At 36.1% G+C, this 22,291-nt stretch overlaps 1 protein-coding gene across 1 annotated transcript; it reads left to right on the top strand.

The window, feature by feature from the left end:
- The first annotated feature begins 6,371 nt into the window (after positions 1-6,371).
- On the top strand, positions 6,372-21,734 carry LOC8285369 (brefeldin A-inhibited guanine nucleotide-exchange protein 1). The gene is made up of 11 exons (XM_002514353.4): positions 6,372-7,810; positions 8,594-8,911; positions 12,796-13,129; positions 13,355-13,777; positions 14,446-14,738; positions 15,192-15,465; positions 15,937-16,439; positions 16,771-17,092; positions 17,792-18,152; positions 18,716-19,395; positions 20,885-21,734. Exons 1-11 carry the CDS (start codon positions 6,729-6,731, stop codon positions 21,491-21,493), a joined length of 5,199 nt encoding a protein of 1,732 aa, XP_002514399.3. The 5' UTR covers positions 6,372-6,728; the 3' UTR covers positions 21,494-21,734.
- The last annotated feature ends 557 nt before the right edge of the window (positions 21,735-22,291 follow it).

Below are 22,291 nucleotides of genomic sequence, written 5' to 3'. Positions count from 1 at the left end.
GACATGTAGTGTTAAAATATATTGGCACTTATAATCAACTTGTTGATATCTTTACCAAGCCTTCAAATGAGGAAAGATTGAACTTTATTAAGAGGGAACTTGGTATGATAGATGGAGACTCTTTTGATTCATGAACATGTTCATATAAATTGATATATATACTTGGTTGAATGATTATGAACACTGTTGTGCATTATCTTTATTAAGTAATTTGTTGCGAATGAAGCTTGATATGATTATGAATTACTAAAACTTTTCTCCTTGTTAATATAAATGACTCATGAGTATTCTTTTGTCATTCTATCATCAATGTGTAATCATAAAAGTAGTGTCACGAATCTCATGAAAACTTTAAAATAAAAATCTCATGTTTTCATTTTTGACTGGTAAATCGCAAGTGCAATATACACTAAAACTTTAAAATTGAATTTAGGCAAAATTGTGAGCACAATGTGTCTCACAAATGTGAAAATTAGATTTTTGACCGTTACATAGTATCCAAGTCTTTCATGGACGCGAAGCACAATCTCACGAGTGCAATTTCAAGATTTTAATGACCGTTAGATACATTTTATAGAACTCGCGGACAGAATTATCATATCACAATCGCGATTGTCATTAAAACTGCATTTATGAAAACCGTTACAAATTTTTAAAATTTGAATCTTTAAGATTTACTAGCCATTTTTTCTTCATTTCCTTGGCTATAAAACCCCTAAAAAGTAGTTATGAATCACTTTTGATCATTCTTAAGCATTATATTCATCAAACTTTCATCTTTCTTCTTCTATTTTCTTTCTATATCTTCAAGCTTTTTCATCTTTTCTTTTCAAATCAAAACTAATGGCACCAAAGTCTAAGATTCCAAGGGGAGATAAAGGGGAAAGGAATAGTTCAAGAAAGTTATCAAGATAAGATAGCTCAAATAGTTAAGAGAATGAGAGGTGTAAGTGAGGAAGAAAGAAAGAGGTACCAAATCATTGCTTTAAAGGAATGGTTGCCTACAAAGTACCATCTAGGCATTCCCTTACGTAATTAGAAATTGAATAAGAGGTAATGGACGGGATCAAGGCTTTAGTTGGGAAAAATTTATCTTTCTAAATGAGGATGGGTTTGTAGAATTGATAAAAGAGTTTCTATGTACTCTAGATGTCAAGAAGAAGTTGAGCGCCATTGGGCCATTATGGCATTACTTTTAACCTCTTTGGGAAGCAATTTAGCCTTACAAGGGATCAAGTGGCAGAAGCTTTAGAATTCCATATGGATTAATACTTCCATATCATGGACATGGAAAGCTCTTTCACCTAATCTTGGATCTCCATCTCTATCGAAATAAAGTTTGATCCAAAATCCTTCTTAGTTAAAAATATAAAAGCTTTTCATCTTTGGATTCTTCATTGGATTATTTCTTTCACCATCAATTCTAGAGGTGATGCTAATGAGAAAGTAAGCCAAAAATATATTTTTTTTCTCTATGGGATGGTCAACCACAAGAAAATTTAAACCTTTCATTTTCTAATAAATCACTTCATCTCTCTAGGCAACAAGTCTAAAGGACTTATCCTCATCCCTTCTCATGTCACCCTTATTGCAAAATATTAGAATGCCTTTCCTTAAAACCTTAAGCAAATTCCTTTAACCAAAGTAGCCTATAACTCCAACCTTCTTGACCATTGAAGCTGAAGGGGATATCGTGAATGCGAGCAGAAAGTGGCGCCTATAAAAAAGTGCAAAATGGAAATAGTAGGTATCGCACCAAACATCGTGATCAAGAAGCTTACTACCTCAAAAGCCTTACCTCTAATAGATCGCGACTCCGCTAATGACCTCATGGCCGTGACACTCACATCCATTAAGAAGATCGCCAACAATTACTTCTAACACAATGAATCACGGAGTGGCATGTGGAATATAACCATTGCTACTTTAAGAATCACGACCATGACCAAGGAGTCTCGACCACGAAAAGCCATTTGCGACCGCAATTAAGATATAGCGATCACAATTGTGCTTTAATAATGCATTTAATGCACTATCTAGAGCTAGAAGCAATGAAAGGCCTATGAACCATATTGTAATGTCTCTTTAGCTTTAAGAGGATATAAATACCCTCTTCTAAAAGATATTTATAGTTGATCAACAACCCTTATTGTGCATATTCATTGCTTGCTTATTTCTTGACGTTGGCTGATTAAAAAGGCATCCTCTCATTAAATTTTGTGTATAACTAACCTTGTAAAGGTTATTGTAAGAGCTTGCTTGCTCTTATGAGTGTTTAAGTGTTAGTCTAAATACTTGGAATTGAGATTGAGAGTTAGCCTGGGTAAAACTCTTATAAGGATTGTATGTGAGCCATAAAAATACAAATATAAAAGTTGTTATAAGCCCTAAATACTAAGTTGGGAGTGAGCTTGGAAAAAGTCCATTGTAAATTGTGTTAGTAAAATACCCGATTAGAAATTAAGGAGTGAATGTTAGGTTGGTTGATACTGAACCACTATAAAATATATATTGTGCACCTTTTTTTATTCTTCTACTTCTTCCTTTCTAATTCCTATAAAATTTTAATTTGTGATCATTCTCACATCAACCAATTCACCCATTCTTCGTTCATAAAGGCAAATAACGACTTATTTTAAATATTTATATTAATGTGTATGTACTGAATTTTGTGATAGCAATAAATTAATCATTAGAATTGACTATAATCCTATTGTTAGAATAAGTAAACCTTAGATAGTTAGAGCTAAAAGATTAAGGGCTATATAAGACTGTCTAGTTTAATAGGTATAATATTTGAGAAACAATTAACCTTCCTATACTAAAGTCGTAATAGTTTTTATCCATTCTAAAAATTTGATACAAAGTGTTTTAGTGCAAATATGTTGACTATAAAATAAAATTGGTCTAATTTGTTTAAAAAGTACTCTATATATAAAGACATTTTCATTTTATTTAGATAAGGCATATTATTCAATTTATTTTGTAATTTTTTTTGTGTGAGTAGCAAAATATAAATGTATCAAGATCTCCTATTTATCTATCTATTTTTTAATTTACATTTATTATTATTTCTTTATATATTGACGATGGATTTTGGGACAACAACCAGACTTATTATTGACCGATTAAGATATTAATGGAGTTTTAGATTAGTGGCAAGTGAAGCCTATTAAGGAAAAAACTTAATCTCTTCTTATTCTTTGCTCAATATAGACATAATATCATTCTAAAATAAAAAAATTACAATCCAAATAGTTATACCAAAGTCTGAAATAGAAAATCTATGTTAAAAATTAAACTTATAAATCACATCAGCTCTATATCACACCTATACCCGTAATCATCTAGACATCTACCTTCTAAGCTGTTGATCCACTCTTATACAAATACTATTACTTATAAATATGTTGTTAAGTATTTCTCGTCTCTTCTTTCATATGTCGTCTCCAATAATTTTTTTGCTATTTTAATCCATCATGTTAAAGATAGTGTTATTATTACTCTATAATTACCTTAAAATCCCTCTATATCTATAAAAGAAAAGAAAAAAATCAGATATAAAAAATATCACTAAATTAAACTATTTTTTTTTATTTCTCCTATATATTAAATGGTACCATTTAATAAATTTTTGAATGACCTTGATATTTAGGAGATTGATTAGTGAGCTCGAAAGGATGTTGTTTGTCGAGATGCACTCCTTAGAATTTGTTAATCACTTTAGATGAACTAGTGTTATGTAATTCTTGTAACTTGTTTACACAATTGGATGAATTAGTCTTCTACTATTTGAAGAGCTCGTGTAATTCTACTCTCTAACGAGCTCGTGTACTATTACTCTCCAATGAGCTCATGTTTTCTGCTCTCCAATAAGCTCATATACTCTTGCTCTCCTTTGAGCTCATGTACTCTTCAATGAGCTCATGAATTATTGCTCTCCAATGAGCTCATGCATTTAGATTGGTTATTTTAGGATCAACGCTTGTTTTGAGCTTGAGATCCACACTTCTTATGTGCTTTGGTGCTCCTTCATGAGCTTTAGAGGTCGACACTTTGTTATGTGCCTTAGTGCTATTTAATGAGCTTTGGAAATCAATACTTTTTTATGTGCTTTGGTGCTCTCTAATGAGCTTTGTAGATTGACACTTTACTATGTGCTTTGGTGCTCTCTCATGAGCTTTAGAGATTGGCACTTTGTTATGTGCGTTGGTGCTCTCTCATGAGCTTTGGATATTTGTACTTTTTTATTTGCCTTGGTGCTTTTTCATGAGCTTTGGAGATCATTATTTTTTTATGTGCTTCAGTTTTTTTATGTGCTTTAGTGCTCTCTCATGAGCTTTAGAGATTGATACTTTGTTATGTACCTTAGTGCTCTCTCATGAGCTTCGGAGGTCGACACTTTTTTATATGCCATGATGCTCTTTCATGAGCTTTGGAGACCGATACTTTTTTATGTGCTTTGAAGCTCTCTCATGAGCTTTGGAGATCGACACTTTATTATGTGTTTTGGTGCTCTCTCATAAGCTTTGGAGATCGATAATTCGTTATGTGCTTTGGTGCTCTCTCATGAGCTTTAGAGATTTGCCCTTTTTTATATGCCTTGGTGCTTTCTCATGAGCTTTGGAGATCATCATTTTTTTATGTGCATTAGTGCTCTCTCATGAGCTTTAGAGATCGATACTTTGTTATGTACCTTTATGCTCTCTCATGATATTTGAAGATTGACATTTTTTTTGTAATTTAGAGTTCTCTAATGAGCTTTGGAGATCAACACCTTTTTATGTGCTTTAGTATTCTCTCATGAGCTTTGGAAATCGTCATTTTTTATGTGCTTAGGTGATCTTTAATGAGCTTTGGAGACCGATACTTTGTCATGTGCCTTGGTGCTCTCTAATGAGCTTTGGAGATCGCACTTTGTTATGTGCCTTAGTGCTCTCTTATGAGCTTTGGATATCAACCTGTAACATTCTTTTATTGTTATTGTCATCTGCAGATCCTCTCTTTCCTTCACTGGATTGGTACCTCATATATCCATGTGCTCATTTCTTATTTTGATCCTCTTTATTGTATCGTATTATAATTTTTGTTGAAGCTAATTGCTAAAGATAGATAGTTGAGATAAGTGCAGTACTTACTGCTTGATGTTGGATGAACTTGTGGGTGAAGAAGATTAGTGTCCTTGCTTGTCGTCATAAGTTTGTGATTTATTTTGAAGAAAAAGACTTTTCAATTCTTTTTCTTCCAGACAACACCATTTGATAACTTAATCAAGAAAGGTAAGCTATTAACAAGGTCTTCAAGTCTGACTCGAGCTTCAGTGTACCTGAGATAATGGTCAGAAAGCATCAGACAGGGTTGTCCGGCCACTCACTTTAATGGCTAAGTCAGTAATGTATTTGAGTTGTAAAGTATGTAGTAATTGTAAAATAATGAGTGTACCTGACATTTTGTGTCATAGTCCTTTATATAAAGACTGAAACTCCTAGTCCTACAAAGAGTAGGACTTTGTGAATATAATATCTTCCAATCCTATTAGGATTAGTTTTCTTGGTCATACAATAGAACCTTAGATCGGATCATTTTTTTAATTAGAGTCCGACTATGACTTGATCTTCAAGACTTCTTGTTGTACTTGAATTTAGACTTACTCAACTCTATATTTCTTGCTTATGACAACTCGACATACAATGCTCGATTATCATTAGATGCTCAGCTTACTCTTATTTGCTCAACCTATGGTTTATGGTCGGTCTACTCTCTTATAATCAACCTATTCTTTCATGCTCAGCCAACTCTTTCATGGTCGGCCTATTCTTCCATAGATTGCCTATTCTTTCACAGTCGACCTTTTTTTTCATGATCAGTTTTCAAGAGATAGCGTGATAGTCAATCTAGAACTGAATTAAAGTTAGATTTAAAATAGAAGCTGCCCTAATAGAATTATAACAGTAGTGGATAGGCCCACCCGAGTACCTATTGCTATGCCTAACCATGGTTTGTAAATCGATGGTTTCAATTCATGAATTGCTGATTCAGAATTTTATACCACAAGAAATTGGTTCTAGTTCTAACCAGTTTTAAATAATATAAAAGAAGATTCAAAAAATTTAAATGAAATTTAGAAACTAAAATGTATAAAATAATATTAATAAAAAATAAGATAGTGTTTCTGAAAATAATTTATAGATAATAAATAAATTCTATAATAATTATAGAAAAAGATATTAAGAGATAATAAATAATTATAATAAAATATTTTAGAAAAATAAAAAATTATAGATAATAAATAATTCTAAAAATTAATTTTTAAAAAATAAATTATATATTATAAGTTAATTTTATAGATAATCTTCCTTTACGGATTAGCAGTTTGGATTCGAGTGGAAGGGTAATCGGTCCCTCTCAATTTCGAATTGGTTCTAGCTCAGTTTCAAATTTGAACAATTTCGGTTTCGGGTCTGCTGGAGCCTGTTGCTTAATGGTCCCTTTTCCTTTTCGTCTCTCCCACCTCTCACGCACGCAACTGTCGGCTCACCCCTTTCACCCAACTCATGACGAAGTCATAATTTAAAATTTGGGTCCTTTTTTCTTTTTCCTTTGTCACAAAGGAAAGAAAGAAAGAAAGAAAGAGAGCTATTGTCATGTGATGTGATGTGATGATAATGTAGTGCGTAGATCTGTGTTATGATTGTGAATTGCTGATTGCTGAAATCAAATATCTAACAATGTCATCATCTCAAACCCTAGGAGGTTCATCTCGTTCCGGCAAAGTTTTAGGTCCTTCACTCGACAAAATCGTTAAAAATGCAGCCTGGCGTAAGCATTCACACCTCGTCTCCGCTTGTAAATCTGTTCTTGACAGCCTCCAATCTCTCTCCGATTCGGATTCCGTTTCCGGTTCAAATGCCACTGTTTTAGTGGGTATTCAGTCTCCTTCCGACTCCGAATTCTTTCTTAACCCTTTAATTCTAGCCCTGGAATCTTCTTATGCTAAAGTTGTGGAGCCTGCGCTCGAATGCGCCTTCAAGCTCTTCTCGTTAGGCCTTCTTACGGGCGAGATCGACTCGAATAATTCTTCAGTTCTTTTTAAGATCATTGATGGGGTTTGTAAGGTCTGTGGGATTGGAGAGGAAGCTATTGAGCTGGGTGTGCTTAGGGTTTTGCTTGCTGCTGTTCGATCTCCCTGCATTTTGATTCGCGGAGAGTGTTTGGTTAATCTTGTCAGAACTTGTTATAATGTGTATCTCGGTGGATTTAACGGTACTAATCAGATCTGTGCTAAATCTGTTCTTGCTCAGATTATACTTATTGTTTTTACTCGTGTCGAGGAGGATTCTTTGGATGTTCATGTTAAAACTGTCAATGTTAATGAATTGTTGGAGTTTACTGATAAAACTTTGAATGAAGGAAGTTCTATTCATTTTTGTCAGAATTTTCTTCATGAGGTTATGGGTGCTTGTGAGGGCGTTCCAAACGCCAATATTTTATTGCACACTAGTCCGTCTTCTAATGGTGGTGATGCTAATTTCTCAAATGGAAATGAGAATGATAAAGGCGGATTGGGTGATGGAGAGGCGAATGATGTAGCTGAATCTAATGGTGCTGGCGGTGCTGCTGTTGTTGCATGGGGGAGTAAAGTTAGGGAGGACGGTTTTCTTCTTTTTAGAAACCTTTGTAAATTGTCTATGAAATACTCCTCTCAGGAGAACCCTGATGATCATATTCTTCTCAGAGGTAAAATCTTGTCTCTTGAGTTGCTCAAGGTGGTCATGGACAATGGGGGTCCCATTTGGCGCAATAATGAAAGGCAAGTCACTTTGCATATGCTCCCTTGATGTCAAGTTTGCTAATTATTGCTGCCACTTTTATTATATGCTTTACCATTTTTCTTTCTGATGTAATTCTGTCAAATTTTATATATTTCAGCAAGCTTATTTTGTGTCTATGGATGGAAAGTATTTTAATTCATTAGCTTGATTACAAATGGGATTAAGAGGAGAAATAAGTGAATTAAAATTGCGATGTAAATAAGATCATGCTAGACCCTTGAAGGGACTTGCTTTTCCAAGGAAAAGAATTGAGTTTTATCTCTTGAAATTTGTGAGAATAATTTTCCTGCAGACTCATAATTATTGCTTGAGGAGGGCTTTTATAAGTGGAGGAGGAGGTTCTGATTTGGACTTATAAGTTATTGTAATAAGCTTGCTACTCTATAATATGATTGAAATTATAATGAATCTTACAGTTTTTCTGGGGTTGGCCATATGTATTGTCTTTCACACACATTTTCAGTTTTAAGCTTGATCTCTAGTCTTTTTTGCTTTCCCTTTGAATTATTTTTGTAAAAGATTGCTGCTAGGAATCAATAAGTTTATTATTTTAGATCATCTGATTATAACCTGTTTATAGAAAAAGAAAAAGAAGGGGATGAAAACCTATATTAAAATCAACTTTTCCTAATTTTTTTTATTTGTGTATGTCTCGTCATGCGATAGTGATTTTGCTCAATTCATTTTGTCCCCTGTTTGTATTAGTCTGTTTAATTTTTGGTGAAGGCTGCATAATTAATAATTTGTTTTACATGATACAGGTTTCTCCATGCTGTTAAGCAATATCTCTGCCTGTCATTGTTAAAGAACAGTGCATTGTCAGTTATGGCTATTTTTCAGCTTCAATGCTCTATCTTTATGATCCTGTTATCAAAATTCAGATCAGGATTAAAGTCAGAAATTGGCATATTCTTTCCTATGCTCATCCTCAGGGTGCTTGAGAATGTGAACCAGCCTAGTTTCTTACAAAAAATGATAGTGCTGAATTTTTTGGAGAAGATTGCTCAGGATCCACAGATTATAGTTGATGTTTTTGTGAACTATGACTGTGACTTAGATGCACCAAATATATATGAGAGGTATTGCTCATATCTTTTTTTATTATTTCTTCTTCTCATTCTATTTCATGGTAATTAAGTTTAGATTTATGCAATCTGAATAATTGAACGTATATCATCTGCATAAGAGAAGTATCTTAAATTTGAATGCAAATAATCCTTAGAGGATGTTATGGGCCCTAGCGTAGGATCTAGTCACGGGTCGAGACACGGGAAGGAATTCTCTTTTTTCCTTGGTCGTTTTCCCACCTTTCTTTGAAGAACCTAGGCTGGCAGCCAAGAGACCTGTCCTTGACAGAGTCTAAGGCACATCTGCAATTTTGATAAAATTCTGCTTGACCTTTATTAATGACAGCCTCTCTTTAAATAGGCTTAAGAAATAAACATTCCTAATTAGGACTCCTAATTAGGTACAATGTCTATAACAGAATTATGATGAAACTAGGAAACCTAACCTGAATGAAACCAGGAAATCTGAACTGAATGCAACTAGGAAACTAAACTACTGAAATAAAATTATTAAAATAAATCCTAATAGAATTAAATTTAGAATTAAAGTCCTCTCGTATTCTTCCGTGAGTAGACCTGGCCCATAAAGGCTTCCTCAACATTTCTCCCCTCCTCGACTTTGAGCTTGTCCTCAAGCTCCGGATAAACCTCTTGAAGTGTTGCGAGGTCTTCCCATGTTGCATTTTCTTCCGCACTGTCTTCCCAATGTACCAACACCTCTTGTCTGCTTCTGTTAAGCCTGGACCGTATACAAGATTGAGGAATAGGTATCAAACAACCATCATGAAGAGGTGGAGGTGGAGGTGGAGTAACATAGCTGAGTTCTCCCTGAACTTCTTTAGAAGTGAGACATGAAAGACATCATGGACATGGCTGCCCTCTGGTAACTCCAATCTGTATGCCACATTGCCCACCTTTTGCAATACCTTGAAAGTACTGAAATACTTGGGAACAACTGGTGATATTCCTTAGGCCGTAAGGAAAGTTGTCTGTAAGGATGAAGCTTCAACCATACCCAATCCCCTTCGGCAAAGGAAATGAGCATCATGAGTAATCTTCATTCATTGTTGAGCTTGCAACAACCGCTCTCTTGCTGATCGCAAAACCGAATCCCTTTCCTAAAGAGCATGGTCAACCGCCTTCACTCTTGTTGATCCAGCAAGATAATTCAGCAAACGGGGGGATTCCCTTCCATATACCACTTGAAATGGAGTAGCTCATAAGGAAGAGTGGAAAGAAGTATTATAACAGTATTCTGCCCATGGAATCCATGCAATCCAACGTCGAGGGCAATCAGTAGTAAAGCAACGAAGATACATCTCGATTGTGTGATTTACCACCTTGGTCTGCCCATCCGATTGAGGAAAAGCTGAAGAAAACGCCAACTTTGTACCAGACAAACAAAAGAATTCTTTCCAAAAGAGACTAGTAAAGACTTTATCCCTATCAAAAACAATTGTCTCAAGTAATCCATGTAGACGAAATACTTTTGTTAAAAAAAAACACGGGCCACAGAAATTTCCTTAAAGGATGAGCAAGTGGAATGAAGTGGGCATGTTTGGAGAACCTATCAACAACCACCATCAAAACTGACTTTCCTTGAACTTTAGGTAATCCTTCGATAAAACCCATTGAAATGTCAGCCCATACTTATTGAGGCACTGAAAGAGGCTGAAGGAGCCCAGCAGAATGTAAATTTTGCTATTATTGCGTTGACATGTCAAGCAACTCTGCACAAATTCTTCTACTGTTGACTTCATGCCTTTCCAAAAGAAATCCCCACGCAGCTGCTGCAAGGTCTTTTGGACCCCTCGTGGGCCATGTTATGAATGCTGGAAAGAATGATCTGCACCATGGGAAAAGTGGGTAGCAGATAGACTTTCTCCTTAGAAAAAACCAAGCCATCCCTTACTTTCCAATCAGTGCTGGCTTCTCCGCTGTCTATCCATTCTCGTAGTTGCTGCAAGCTGTCCGAGGTTGTCCCCTCCTGTTGTATGGCATAAAAAATGTCAGCTTGAGGCTGAGAGATTGCAAAGTGCTAGTTGTCCTCCTCTCGTCGGGAAAGTGCATCGGCAGCCCGGTTGAGTCTCCTTGCCTTGTACTCCACCCTGAAATCAAAACCCATCAGTTTACTAATACAATGCTGCTGAGTTGAAGTGGTCGCCCATTGTTCTAGTAAGAATTTGAGGCTGTAATGATCGGTTTGGATAAAGAATGCCGCCCCCCCCCCCCCCCCCCTTCCACAAGTAAGGCCGCCAATGGGCCACAGCTTTAGCAAGTTCAATGAGCTCTCTTTCATATGCTGCAAGTTTATAATGGCGATCGGCCAATTTCCTGCTAAAAAATGTGATTGGGTGCCCATGTTGTTGCAGGACTGCCCCAATGCTGCTACCCAAAGCATCGCACTCCACTAAAAATCCTTCCTCAAAATTTGGCAACTTCAGAACAGGAGCTCAAAATACCCAAACTAGGGACCTTTTTTCTATTAGCCACGGCCACCTGCAGTCTTGGCCTTTTATTTACTACTACACCAATCTTTGGGATCACCCCTTCCTTGATAAAATTATGGGTGCTGCCTGAATCCACTAAGATCTTTTCAGATTTTATCATGAAATTTGGAATCTGTAACTGAAGTGTGGGGCTTAATAGTGGGGCTTAATAATGTAAGGCCGCCAATGGGCCACAGCTTTAGCAAGTCCAATGAGCTCTCTTTCATATGCTGCAAGTTTATAATGGCGATCGGCCAATTTCCTGCTAAAAAATGTGATTGGGTGCCCATGTTGTTGCAGGACTGCCCCAATGCTGCTACCCAAAGCATCGCACTCCACTAAAAATCCTTCCTCAAAATTTGGCAACTTCAGAACAGGAGCTCAAAATACCCAAACTAGGGACCTTTTTTCTATTAGCCACGGCCACCTGCAGTCTTGGCCTTTTATTTACTACTACACCAATCTTTGGGATCACCCCTTCCTTGATAAAATTATGGGTGCTGCCTGAATCCACTAAGATCTTTTCAGATTTTATCATGAAATTTGGAATCTGTAACTGAAGTGGGGCTTAATAATGTAGCATTAAAGTATAACTTAATATGAATTGTACCTTCTAATTGTTAAAACCAAATCACATAGGCTTGAAGTGAAAACATTCAACCCTACAGGTAAAACCAACTAAAAGGAACATAATATATATACATCACACGAACAAATATCTCAGGTTCCTAATACCCAAGTCTACCCACCCCTAAAAGGCATGTTTCCAGGCAGCCTTGGAGGAGTAGACCCATGCTTGATCTCTGACATGCTTGTGACAACTATGTTTATTTAGATAACGTGTCACATGATTGTTTGTCTGTACTTAGTCGAAGCAAAAATATACTCTTGAAATATACGTGTAATGTTCAGTGCATGTAAAACAGCTAGTTACTTCAAAATGGTGAAGGGTAAAAAAATCCAATTCCTAAATCAGTTTTTCTGCGCTGCAGAACAAGCTTAGAAAACATGAAAACAACATGGGAGAAAATAGTGAATTGTAGTGGATGCCCCAGGAGCCAACTAGCTCTTATTATTTGGCCTTTGAGAGAGTGGCTGGATTTTCCCTGGAATATCACTTTGGGCCTGATGTAACCTTTGATGAGACATTTTACAAATGGGATGTGGAGTGTAATTGAAAATATAGTTGCTTGTGCTTGAGACCGTCAAAGAGTTGCCATTTATCCATAATCTATTATTAGGACTCTATGCCTATACTTCTTCTATAGTCTATTATGATTGCACTATTGATGGATTCTGCATTTGATGTACATGCGGTGTATTTATTTCCATTGCTTAATTTGTCTTTATGGTACGTGTATATAAAAAATATATTAAAACCCTTATAATTCCATCAGATACTTGCAGGATTGTGAATGGCCTTCTTAAAACTGCTCTAGGACCGCCTCCTGGTTCAACCACAACTTTGTCCTCGGCCCAGGATATTACTTTTCGGCATGAATCTGTGAAGTGTCTGGTCTGTATCATCAAATCAATGGGTGCTTGGATGGATCAACAACTGAGAGTAGGAGAGTCCTATGCACCTAAGAGCTCCGAGACTGATGCTTCAACAGAGAATCTCTCAAACCCAAGTGGAGAAGATGCAAATAGTCCTGACTATGACTTACATTCAGAAGTGAACTCTGAAATGTCAGATGCTGCTAGTCTTGAACAGCGCCGGGCTTATAAAATCGAACTCCAGGTTGAATAATGTTTCACTTGTATAAATGTTGGCCATATATAATCCTTGAGGTAGTCATCTGTTTATAGGTTTCTAGTTATGAGCATCATGAAAATATTGTGTTACCAGTATAGCTCCTGTACCACCAAACTTTTATTTTCTTTTTAGATATATAATCTGCTCCCTTTTAATTGAAATGAGGACTGTTTTATCTTTTATGTGACAAGCATGCTGGGTTGAATGCAGAAAGGAATCTCTCTGTTTAATAGGAAACCTGCCAAGGGAATTGAGTTTCTGATAAGCACCAAAAAAATTGGCGGTTCTCCAGAAGAAGTTGTTGCCTTCCTCAAAAACACCATTGGCCTCAATGAAACCATAATTGGTGACTATTTGGGTGAAAGAGATGAGTTTTGTTTGAGAGTTATGCATTCTTATGTTGATTCATTCAATTTTAAAGCGATGGATTTTGGTGAAGCAATAAGGTTTTTCTTACGAGGCTTCAGGTTACCTGGAGAAGCTCAGAAGATTGACCGAATCATGGAGAAGTTTGCAGAGCGCTATTGTAAATGCAATCCAAATTCATTTACTAGTGCAGATACAGCCTATGTCCTAGCATACTCTGTGATATTGCTCAACACAGATGCCCATAACAACATGGTGAAAGATAAGGTTTGCTTGCAGAACCTCTTGCCATTTATCATTGGCCACACGATCATGACTAGTGAGCTTTGCCTTTTCCTCCCTTAATGAGAATTCTTCTGTCTTCAATAATTCTTTTATGGAAAATTTCACTGTTTTTAATCTCTTTATTTTTAGTTAACAGATGGTTGGTCTAGTAATCATGAATATGCTTTGTAAATCTAATCTTAATTATCATCTTGTGGTGAGTTAACCAAATTCACTTTTAATCTCCAAGTGATTTAGGTTGCAAAATCTGAGGGTAATTAGTTGCTAATTAGATGCATAATTTTATGGAAGGTTCCAATGAACATTATAAGGAACATGAAATGGTGTACAAAATGCTTAAAAAATTTATGTATTTTTCTATCTATCATCTAATTTACAATTGAACTTCTTTAGGAAATTTTTCTTATTTATATATGCATAAAGATTCCATCCAATGATCCTCGAGTGGGGGTAATTGACGGGAAGAAGTTCTCTGTGCATAAACATCCATGTATTAAATTCCACTATTTATCACAAAAGTCGAAAACTTTCATTACCCCCAACAAAGAAGCCGATATGGAATCATTGACCAACTGTCCTATCTTCTTGTAATAATATGGTCTAAAAATGCATTTGAGTCTTTCTGACTGTTCTGCTTTGGATCTATGCAGATGACTAAGGCTGATTTCATACGAAACAACCGTGGAATAGATGATGGGAAGGATTTACCTGAAGAGTTTCTGGGCACCCTCTATGATAATATTTTGAAAAATGAAATTAAAATGAATGCTGATTCTTCTGCTCCTCAAAGCAAGCAGGCAAACAGCTTAAATAAGCTATTAGGTTTGGATGGTATACTGAATTTAGTCACTGGGAAGCAGATTGAAGAAAAACCTTTAGGTGCAAATGGACTTCTCATAAGACGCATCCAAGAACAGTTCAAGGCAAAATCAGGGATATCAGAGTAAGCTATTTTGCAATGTGTTTCATGGTTTTGTGCAACTTTTTGTCATTTCATTAAGATAATCCACCTTATATCCTCATACGGTGGAATAAATGAGTAAAAGATAGAGGTGGTTGGCAGTAGTTTAGGGTGTGCAATAATCAGGCATTCGTTATGATGGAGCTTCTTTTTAATATTTTGTTATTGGGGATTTTAGAGGAGGTTATCAGGATAGAACGGGAGCTTTTTTCTTATTGAATGGAATATTTTGGTTTTCCTTTTCTTGTTTTTTTTTTTTTTTCTTTTCAAGCCTGAGATTGAGATTCCTGATTTGGAGTAAAGAACCCTGAGTCTTCAGTGTGTTTCTTTCAATATAATGACCATATTTGTCCTTTCTTCAACATGTCGTTGTTGTGGTCTTATCTTTGTCCCCCATCTTGCATATGAAATATTAATCTAAGTCTGGTGTTGCAGGTCTGCGTATCACATTGTTACAGATGCAGCAATTTTGAGGTTCATGGTTGAGGCCTGCTGGGGTCCTATGTTGGCTGCATTTAGCATGACCCTTGACCAGAGTGATGATAAGCTTGCTACTTCTCAGTGCTTACAGGGCTTTCGATATGCAGTGCATGTTACCGCAGTAATGGGAATGCAGACCCAGAGAGATGCTTTTGTAACATCAATAGCAAAGTTTACTTATCTTCATAATGCTGCGGATATGAAACAGAAGAATGTTGATGCTGTGAAGGTAATCAATGATTTAGCATACCATCACTGAAAGGGGGTGAAGAAAAAAAAAACAACCTCCCTGCTTCATTAGGAGGAGCAGAACTGCTAGGGATATTTTAGGAGTTTGGATTGGTTCATTAACTTCATCGTTTTATCATTTAGACCACAGTAAATGTGCGTTATAGTTAATTGGATGGAAAACTTGAAATGGAAGGAGGTATGAGTTTGAGAATACATGGATAATCTTTGTTTTCTTTAGACTCATGAATGACTGCTTTAGTTGAGTGTGGATTTGAAATGCCTATGAAATGAAGTTATTTCAAGTCCACATCTGTGATATTTAGAGAATAGACTAACTCTAATTTAATATAAAATCATGTCCAAATTTTTTAGTTATAATTGTCCTATTCAAACAGCAATGCATTTGGTATTTAGTATCTCTGTTGTGTTGTTTGTGTGTATACATATTTAAACAGTTCCCTCGGTGCAGGCAATAATATCAATTGCCATTGAAGATGGTAATAATCTTCAGGAAGCTTGGGAGCATATCTTAACGTGTCTCTCCCGGATTGAGCATCTGCAGCTGCTGGGAGAGGGTGCACCACCTGATGCATCTTTCTTAACATCATCTAATGTTGAAGCAGATGAAAAAACATGGAAGTCAATGGGTTATCCATCTCTAAAGAAAAAAGGAACTCTCCAGAATCCTGCTGTAATGGCTGTTGTCAGAGGGGGTTCATATGACAGCACCACAGTTGGGGTGAATTTGCCAGGACCAGTGACCCTGGAGCAGATTAATCACTTTATTTCAAATTTGAATTTGCTTGATCAGATTGGGAACTTTGAATTGAACCATGTATTTGCTAATAGCCAGAGGTTGAACAGTGAAGCAATAGTAGCTTTTGTGAAAGCTCTTTGTAAAGTTTCAATGTCAGAGTTGCAGTCCCCAACAGATCCTCGTGTATTTAGCCTCACAAAAATAGTTGAAATTGCGTAAGATCTTTCTTCATGTTAAAAGTTCATTAAATATATCTCATATCTTAAAACTTCCAATGCATATGGATGTGATACAAAGATAAAGAAATCTTGAAGTGGTTTCTTATGTTCAACAGACATTTTGTCTTTCTTAAATTTTATCGACTTGTTTAAGGAGTTTCATGAGGATTTTTATCTTCTTTCTTTCTTCTAATATCTTAAAGGGAAAGGTGCAGATGGATATCTTTTTGAAATTTTGTTTAAAATTTCAAAATCCATCATGCAAATGATGTTTGAAATGAAATGGCTGGGGATGTTTCTACTAATCAGAGAGTTGTTTTTTTCACAGGCATTACAATATGAATCGCATTAGACTGGTCTGGTCCCACATATGGAATGTTCTGTCAGATTTTTTTGTATCAGTTGGATTGTCAGAAAATCTCTCTGTTGCAATATTTGTGATGGATTCACTGCGGCAACTTGCTATGAAATTCTTAGAGCGCGAAGAACTGGCAAATTACAACTTCCAGAATGAATTTCTGAGGCCATTTGCGATTGTCATGCAGAAAAGCAGCTCTGCAGAAATTAGGGAATTAATTGTTCGCTGCATTTCACAGATGGTCCTCAGTCGTGTTAATAATGTGAAATCTGGGTGGAAAAGCGTTTTTTTGGTATGTTCTAGTACTCTATTGATTTCTTGGGGGAGACAATTTAAGTCGCATTCATTACTGAAATTGTGAAACTCTTGTGGGGAAGTTAAATTATATGCAGTAAAAATATAAAGAGAAAACATTGCTTTCCTTCGCTATTGTATTAATGCAGATCCTGATCTAATGCGCATTTCTTGTTGATGTATTTTCATGAGGATTTTCTTTTTGCCTTACTCATGTGGGTTAACTTATGATAGTGGTTGAGATATGTCCCTGTTAATGTACCATATTGCCAATATCTCATATCTGACATCGCTCTCTCTCTCTCTCCTGTTTTGGATGTCGTATTTGCATCTAGGTACTTAATCGATAATTTGACTGTCAGTTTATTACTGAAAAAATTCAAAGTTCAAGTACATTTCTGTTATTCATCCCATAATCATATTCCTATGGCATGTCCAATTGAGGATGAATTGCCTTATAACCTTGTTTACCAAATCTCCTGATTATAAATGGAGTAGCATTATCATGCATATGTGCTGGAGTCTTTTGTAGATGTAGACTTGGCCCACAAAATTGAATTTCACATTGCTGTTCTTTTTCAATTCCTTTGCTAGAAAAAAGCCTTTAAACTGGCTTTATTTCTTAACTCTAATAATGCTCGAGAATGGGCATTTTTATCTTTTCATGTTCATTGATTCTGTGATATTTTTTCCTTAGGTTTTTACAGCGGCTGCAGCTGATGAGCGTAAGAATATAGTCCTGTTGGCATTTGAGACCATGGAGAAAATAGTGCGAGAGTATTTTCCTTATATAACTGAGACAGAGACAACGACTTTCACAGATTGTGTCAGATGCCTAACGACCTTCACAAATAGCAGATTTAATAGTGATGTAAGCCTCAATGCCATTGCATTTCTCCGGTTTTGTGCTGTAAAACTTGCAGATGGAGGACTTGTCTGGATTCAAAAGAGCGGGGTTGATGATTTATCCATTCAATCGTTAAATGAGATGGCTTCTGATGAACAATCTTTAAGTGACAAAGATGATCATGCATCCTACTGGATCCCATTACTCACAGGTAACTTGCATCTTAGGAAAGAGCCTTAGTTAATACTACTTTGTATGTTACTATTCCTAATAGGAGTAAAATTAATCATCAGGTCATTAAATACCTATCTAACTATTTAACTTTTAGGATTTTGATAACAAGCCTTGTTTTTCTCTTAATCTTATCCTCTCTTCCCCTCCTTTCACACTATTGCTATAGGCTATAGGTACCATTAATAGCAACAATCAACTCCCCTAACCTTTTCGTTCTTTTCACTCTAATAAGTTGTAATTGTATTTCCCAACCTTAAAGTAACTCACTTCTTTATATCTATTTCAAATGCTAATCAATAGATTGATATTTGTGTCATGGAAAAGCATCAGTAGGCAGATTTATCTTTCTGTCCAGCTGTGCTACATCAGACTGTTTTGCAACCTTGTTTTATGCTTGTTACTTAAGAGGGAAAAGCTCTTTCACTGTAACTGTTCAGCACAAGAGGGCTGATCAGTAATTTCTTTATTGCATGAATGACAAGAAGTTTTTGTAGCGTGTAGGTTGGACGGAATTTAACTATCTCAGTGCTATTGTTTCAGGGTTATCACAGCTTACATCTGATCCCAGATCAGCCATTCGAAAAAGTTCTTTGGAAGTGCTATTTAACATTCTCAATGATCATGGTCACCTTTTCTCACGATCATTTTGGAATGACATTTTCAACTCTGTTATTTTACCCATATTCAGTAATATGTATGACAAGAAAGATAATCTTGTTAAAGACGGTCAGTCTTCACCAGCTTCAGCCTCTCCACAGCTGGAAGGAAGTGGATGGGATTCTGAAACTTCTGCAGTGGCAACCCAGTGTTTAGTAGATTTATTTGTCAGTTATTTTAATACAGTGAGGTCTCAACTATCAAGTGTGGTATCAATACTGACGGGATTCATTAGAAGTCCTATTCAAGGTCCTGCTAGCACTGGGGTTGCAGCTTTATTGCGCTTATCAGGTGAACTGGGAAGCAGACTTTCTGAGGAGGAATGGAAGAAGATCTTTCTAGCTCTGAAGGAAGCTGCTGCATCAACATTGCCAGGTTTTATGAAGGTCCTTAGAAGCATGGATGATATTGAGATGCCTGACAGCTCGGGATCTTATGCAGATATGGATACTACTCATCATGGTTTCACCAATGATGACCGGGAGGATGACAATCTCCAAACTGCAGCTTATGTAGTTTCGAGAGTAAAGAGTCACATTGCTGTGCAGCTACTGATTTTACAGGTTCTCTCTCTCTCTCTCTCTCTCTCTCATACACACACACAGACATGGTCGTGTGCATAAAATTATCTCTTTGACATTATATTCTGGGATTCAAGTGGAGAAAAGGCGGTGCTCGCTGATCGAGTTCACAATTGATGGATGTGTTACCAAACAAAGGGAAGAGTTCAATTGTGAACTCCTTCACTGAGTACTACTATTATGTTTATACACTACCTCTAGGGCATCAATAATATATTATGTGAGACTAAAATGTTTCGTTCTCAAAATTTTTGATTGCCTAGAAAGAAATAATTGACAATCTTGCACTTATATGGAGTGTACCTTCCTACCCTTGTAGGTGCCACATGGATAATACTCAAATGTCAATTTATGCCACAAAATCTTTATGAAAATTAGCTTAATGCCTTTGGCACAAACATGCTACTTGATGATAACAAATGAGAACCACAGGTGCTAAAATGACACCTAAATTTAAATAAAAGGAAAACAATACACAGATCCCAAAGTGAATTGCGAAATCACAAGGCATATCTTTTAACTTTCCTCTGGAATAAAAGGCATGCATTACAACATATGCTCATCCTTTTGTCATCTCAAAGTGCTTATGAGCAATATCGCCACAGAAATATAGATTCACAATTGGGTCTTCTTTAAATAATTTGTGAGTTGAGTCAGCAACTTCATTTTATCCTGATCAAAAGGCCTTAATGGGTAGGTCTAAGATTGACAAAGCATGGCAAGATTTCTCTTTGTTCATACTTGAGCTATAATTGCAAGATATCTGAATTTCTTTAAAACATTTCTATGCATTAAATCATGTCTGTTAACTTTGTGGATTACACAACAGTAGAAAGAACCAAAGCTTTTAATGAATAATGTAAATTAGTAGTTTTTCATACACTGTGACAAGTATGCATTAATGTAGGGGTTATAGGAGTTGGCTTATGAATCTGAATGATATGAGCTTCACTCAGCTCAACCTTCTTTTGATTATTTATGTGCTTCAAGAGAAAGTTTGATGTGGGCTTATTTGTTAATGAGCTCAAGTGTATCGCTACTTTATTGAACCATATATAGTTCATGAGTGGCTGGACTTATTTGCTGTCTACTATCTCCTGCAGTATGTTGCTGCTAGATCTTTCTTCTCTTAGCTTTTTTGGATCATTATAGATGCAGTGTTAAGTGGAGCCCAGTCTGTTAAGTATACTTAGACAGTCTTAAATATAATAAAGTAAAAGTGACTACAAGAGAAAATTGAAAGCATTCAACACGAATCGCAATTTCCTTGGTCTATCATCTGATGAGCTTCTGTGAGAGTCTTAACATAAAATTTTGGTATTATAGTGTCACTAATTCAACTTTGCATTACAGTATAGAATTATGATGGCAACATATCCTAGCAATGGCTTTGCTTTGCATGAACACTTTTAGTGCTTTTCCTGGATCAGGATTTCAGCAGTTCTCTTATACTAGTGTTTTTTGACGTCAGGTTGTAACAGATTTATGTAAAGCAAACCTACAATTCTTATCAGCAACCAATATTGGGATTCTTCTTGATATATTTTCATCTATTGCATCGCATGCCCACCAACTGAACTCTCAGACAATTCTGCAGAAGAAATTGGAGAAAGCTTGCTCCATTCTGGAGCTATCTGATCCTCCCATGGTTCATTTTGAAAATGAGTCGTACCAAAATTACCTCAACTTTCTCCATGATTTGCTTGTGGATAATCCATCCATGTCTGAGTTGATGAATATAGAATTGCAACTTGTGGTAGTCTGTGAAAAAATATTGCAGATATATCTAAGTTGTACTGGGTCCCAATCCATGCAACAGAAACCTGTTAGCAAGCTGGTGGTACACTGGATTCTTCCATTGGGTTCAGCAAAGAAGGAAGAATTGGCAGCAAGAACTACTTTGCTTGTTTCAGCTTTGTGCATATTAAGTGATCTGGAAAGGGACTCCTTTAGGAGGTACGCTTCCCGATTCTTTCCTTTGTTGGTTGATCTTGTGCGGAGTGAGCATAGCTCGGGAGAAGTTCAGCATCTCTTAAGCAACATTTTCCAGTCATGTATAGGCCCAGTACTAATGGGATGAATTATTATTTTATAGAAATACACATGATTATTCCTTGCCGAATCTCAGTTTTGATCTCTCGAATTAGCTATTGTACCAACCTTCATATTAATTTCATCTAAATCAAATATTTTTGGTGTATGCTGAGGCTAGTAGAAAGCTTTTTCACCCATGTAAAAGAATGCACGTGTAAACATCCTGTCGATACAGATTGATTGATTTGAATTGGGGTAGTAATAATGATAAATTTTTGGTTCTTGAATCCAAATTTTGTCTTGTGTCCTTTCTTGATTGGAGATCTTAAAAGTCGGGTTTGCATTTTCTATATTCTGACTTGTGGACAACCAAGAAAACAGGAACTATAAATTTGGGGCTGTGACTTCAGACTTGTCAGGTAGTTTATGCTTTTTTTGGTTTTTAAGACAAAATATAGCATTTGTTGCAGAATCCTATGAACCTACCCTTTGATTTGCTTTATGAAGTTTGTAGTTTTACACTTGTTTTTGGAAGTTTGAACACTCGTGTGTCTGTGTCTGTCTGACCCTAAATGGGTCTTGTGTTATTGGATAGAGTAATTGGAAAGCAATAGTATATATGTATATGCTAAATGATGTCTGATAACTACAAGAATTGGTCACTGGCTATTGAATGCCTTTCCTAAATTTTAACTCTTATGCCAAATTGTAATAAAATAAGAATCTTAGAACTCTTCAAGTTCCAATTTTTCAACACACATTCTTGTCTTATTTGTTTAATTTGATAGTTGAACTAGTAATTGTAAAGGTTATACAATTGAATATGCTGGCTGGCTAGTGTCAC

The sequence above is a fragment of the Ricinus communis genome, chromosome 4 (assembly GCF_019578655.1).
Source record: "Ricinus communis isolate WT05 ecotype wild-type chromosome 4, ASM1957865v1, whole genome shotgun sequence".
Lineage (NCBI taxonomy): Eukaryota > Viridiplantae > Streptophyta > Magnoliopsida > Malpighiales > Euphorbiaceae > Ricinus > Ricinus communis.
The sequence above is the reverse complement of the archived record's forward strand: the minus strand, read 5'-3'. Positions and strand labels throughout refer to the sequence as shown.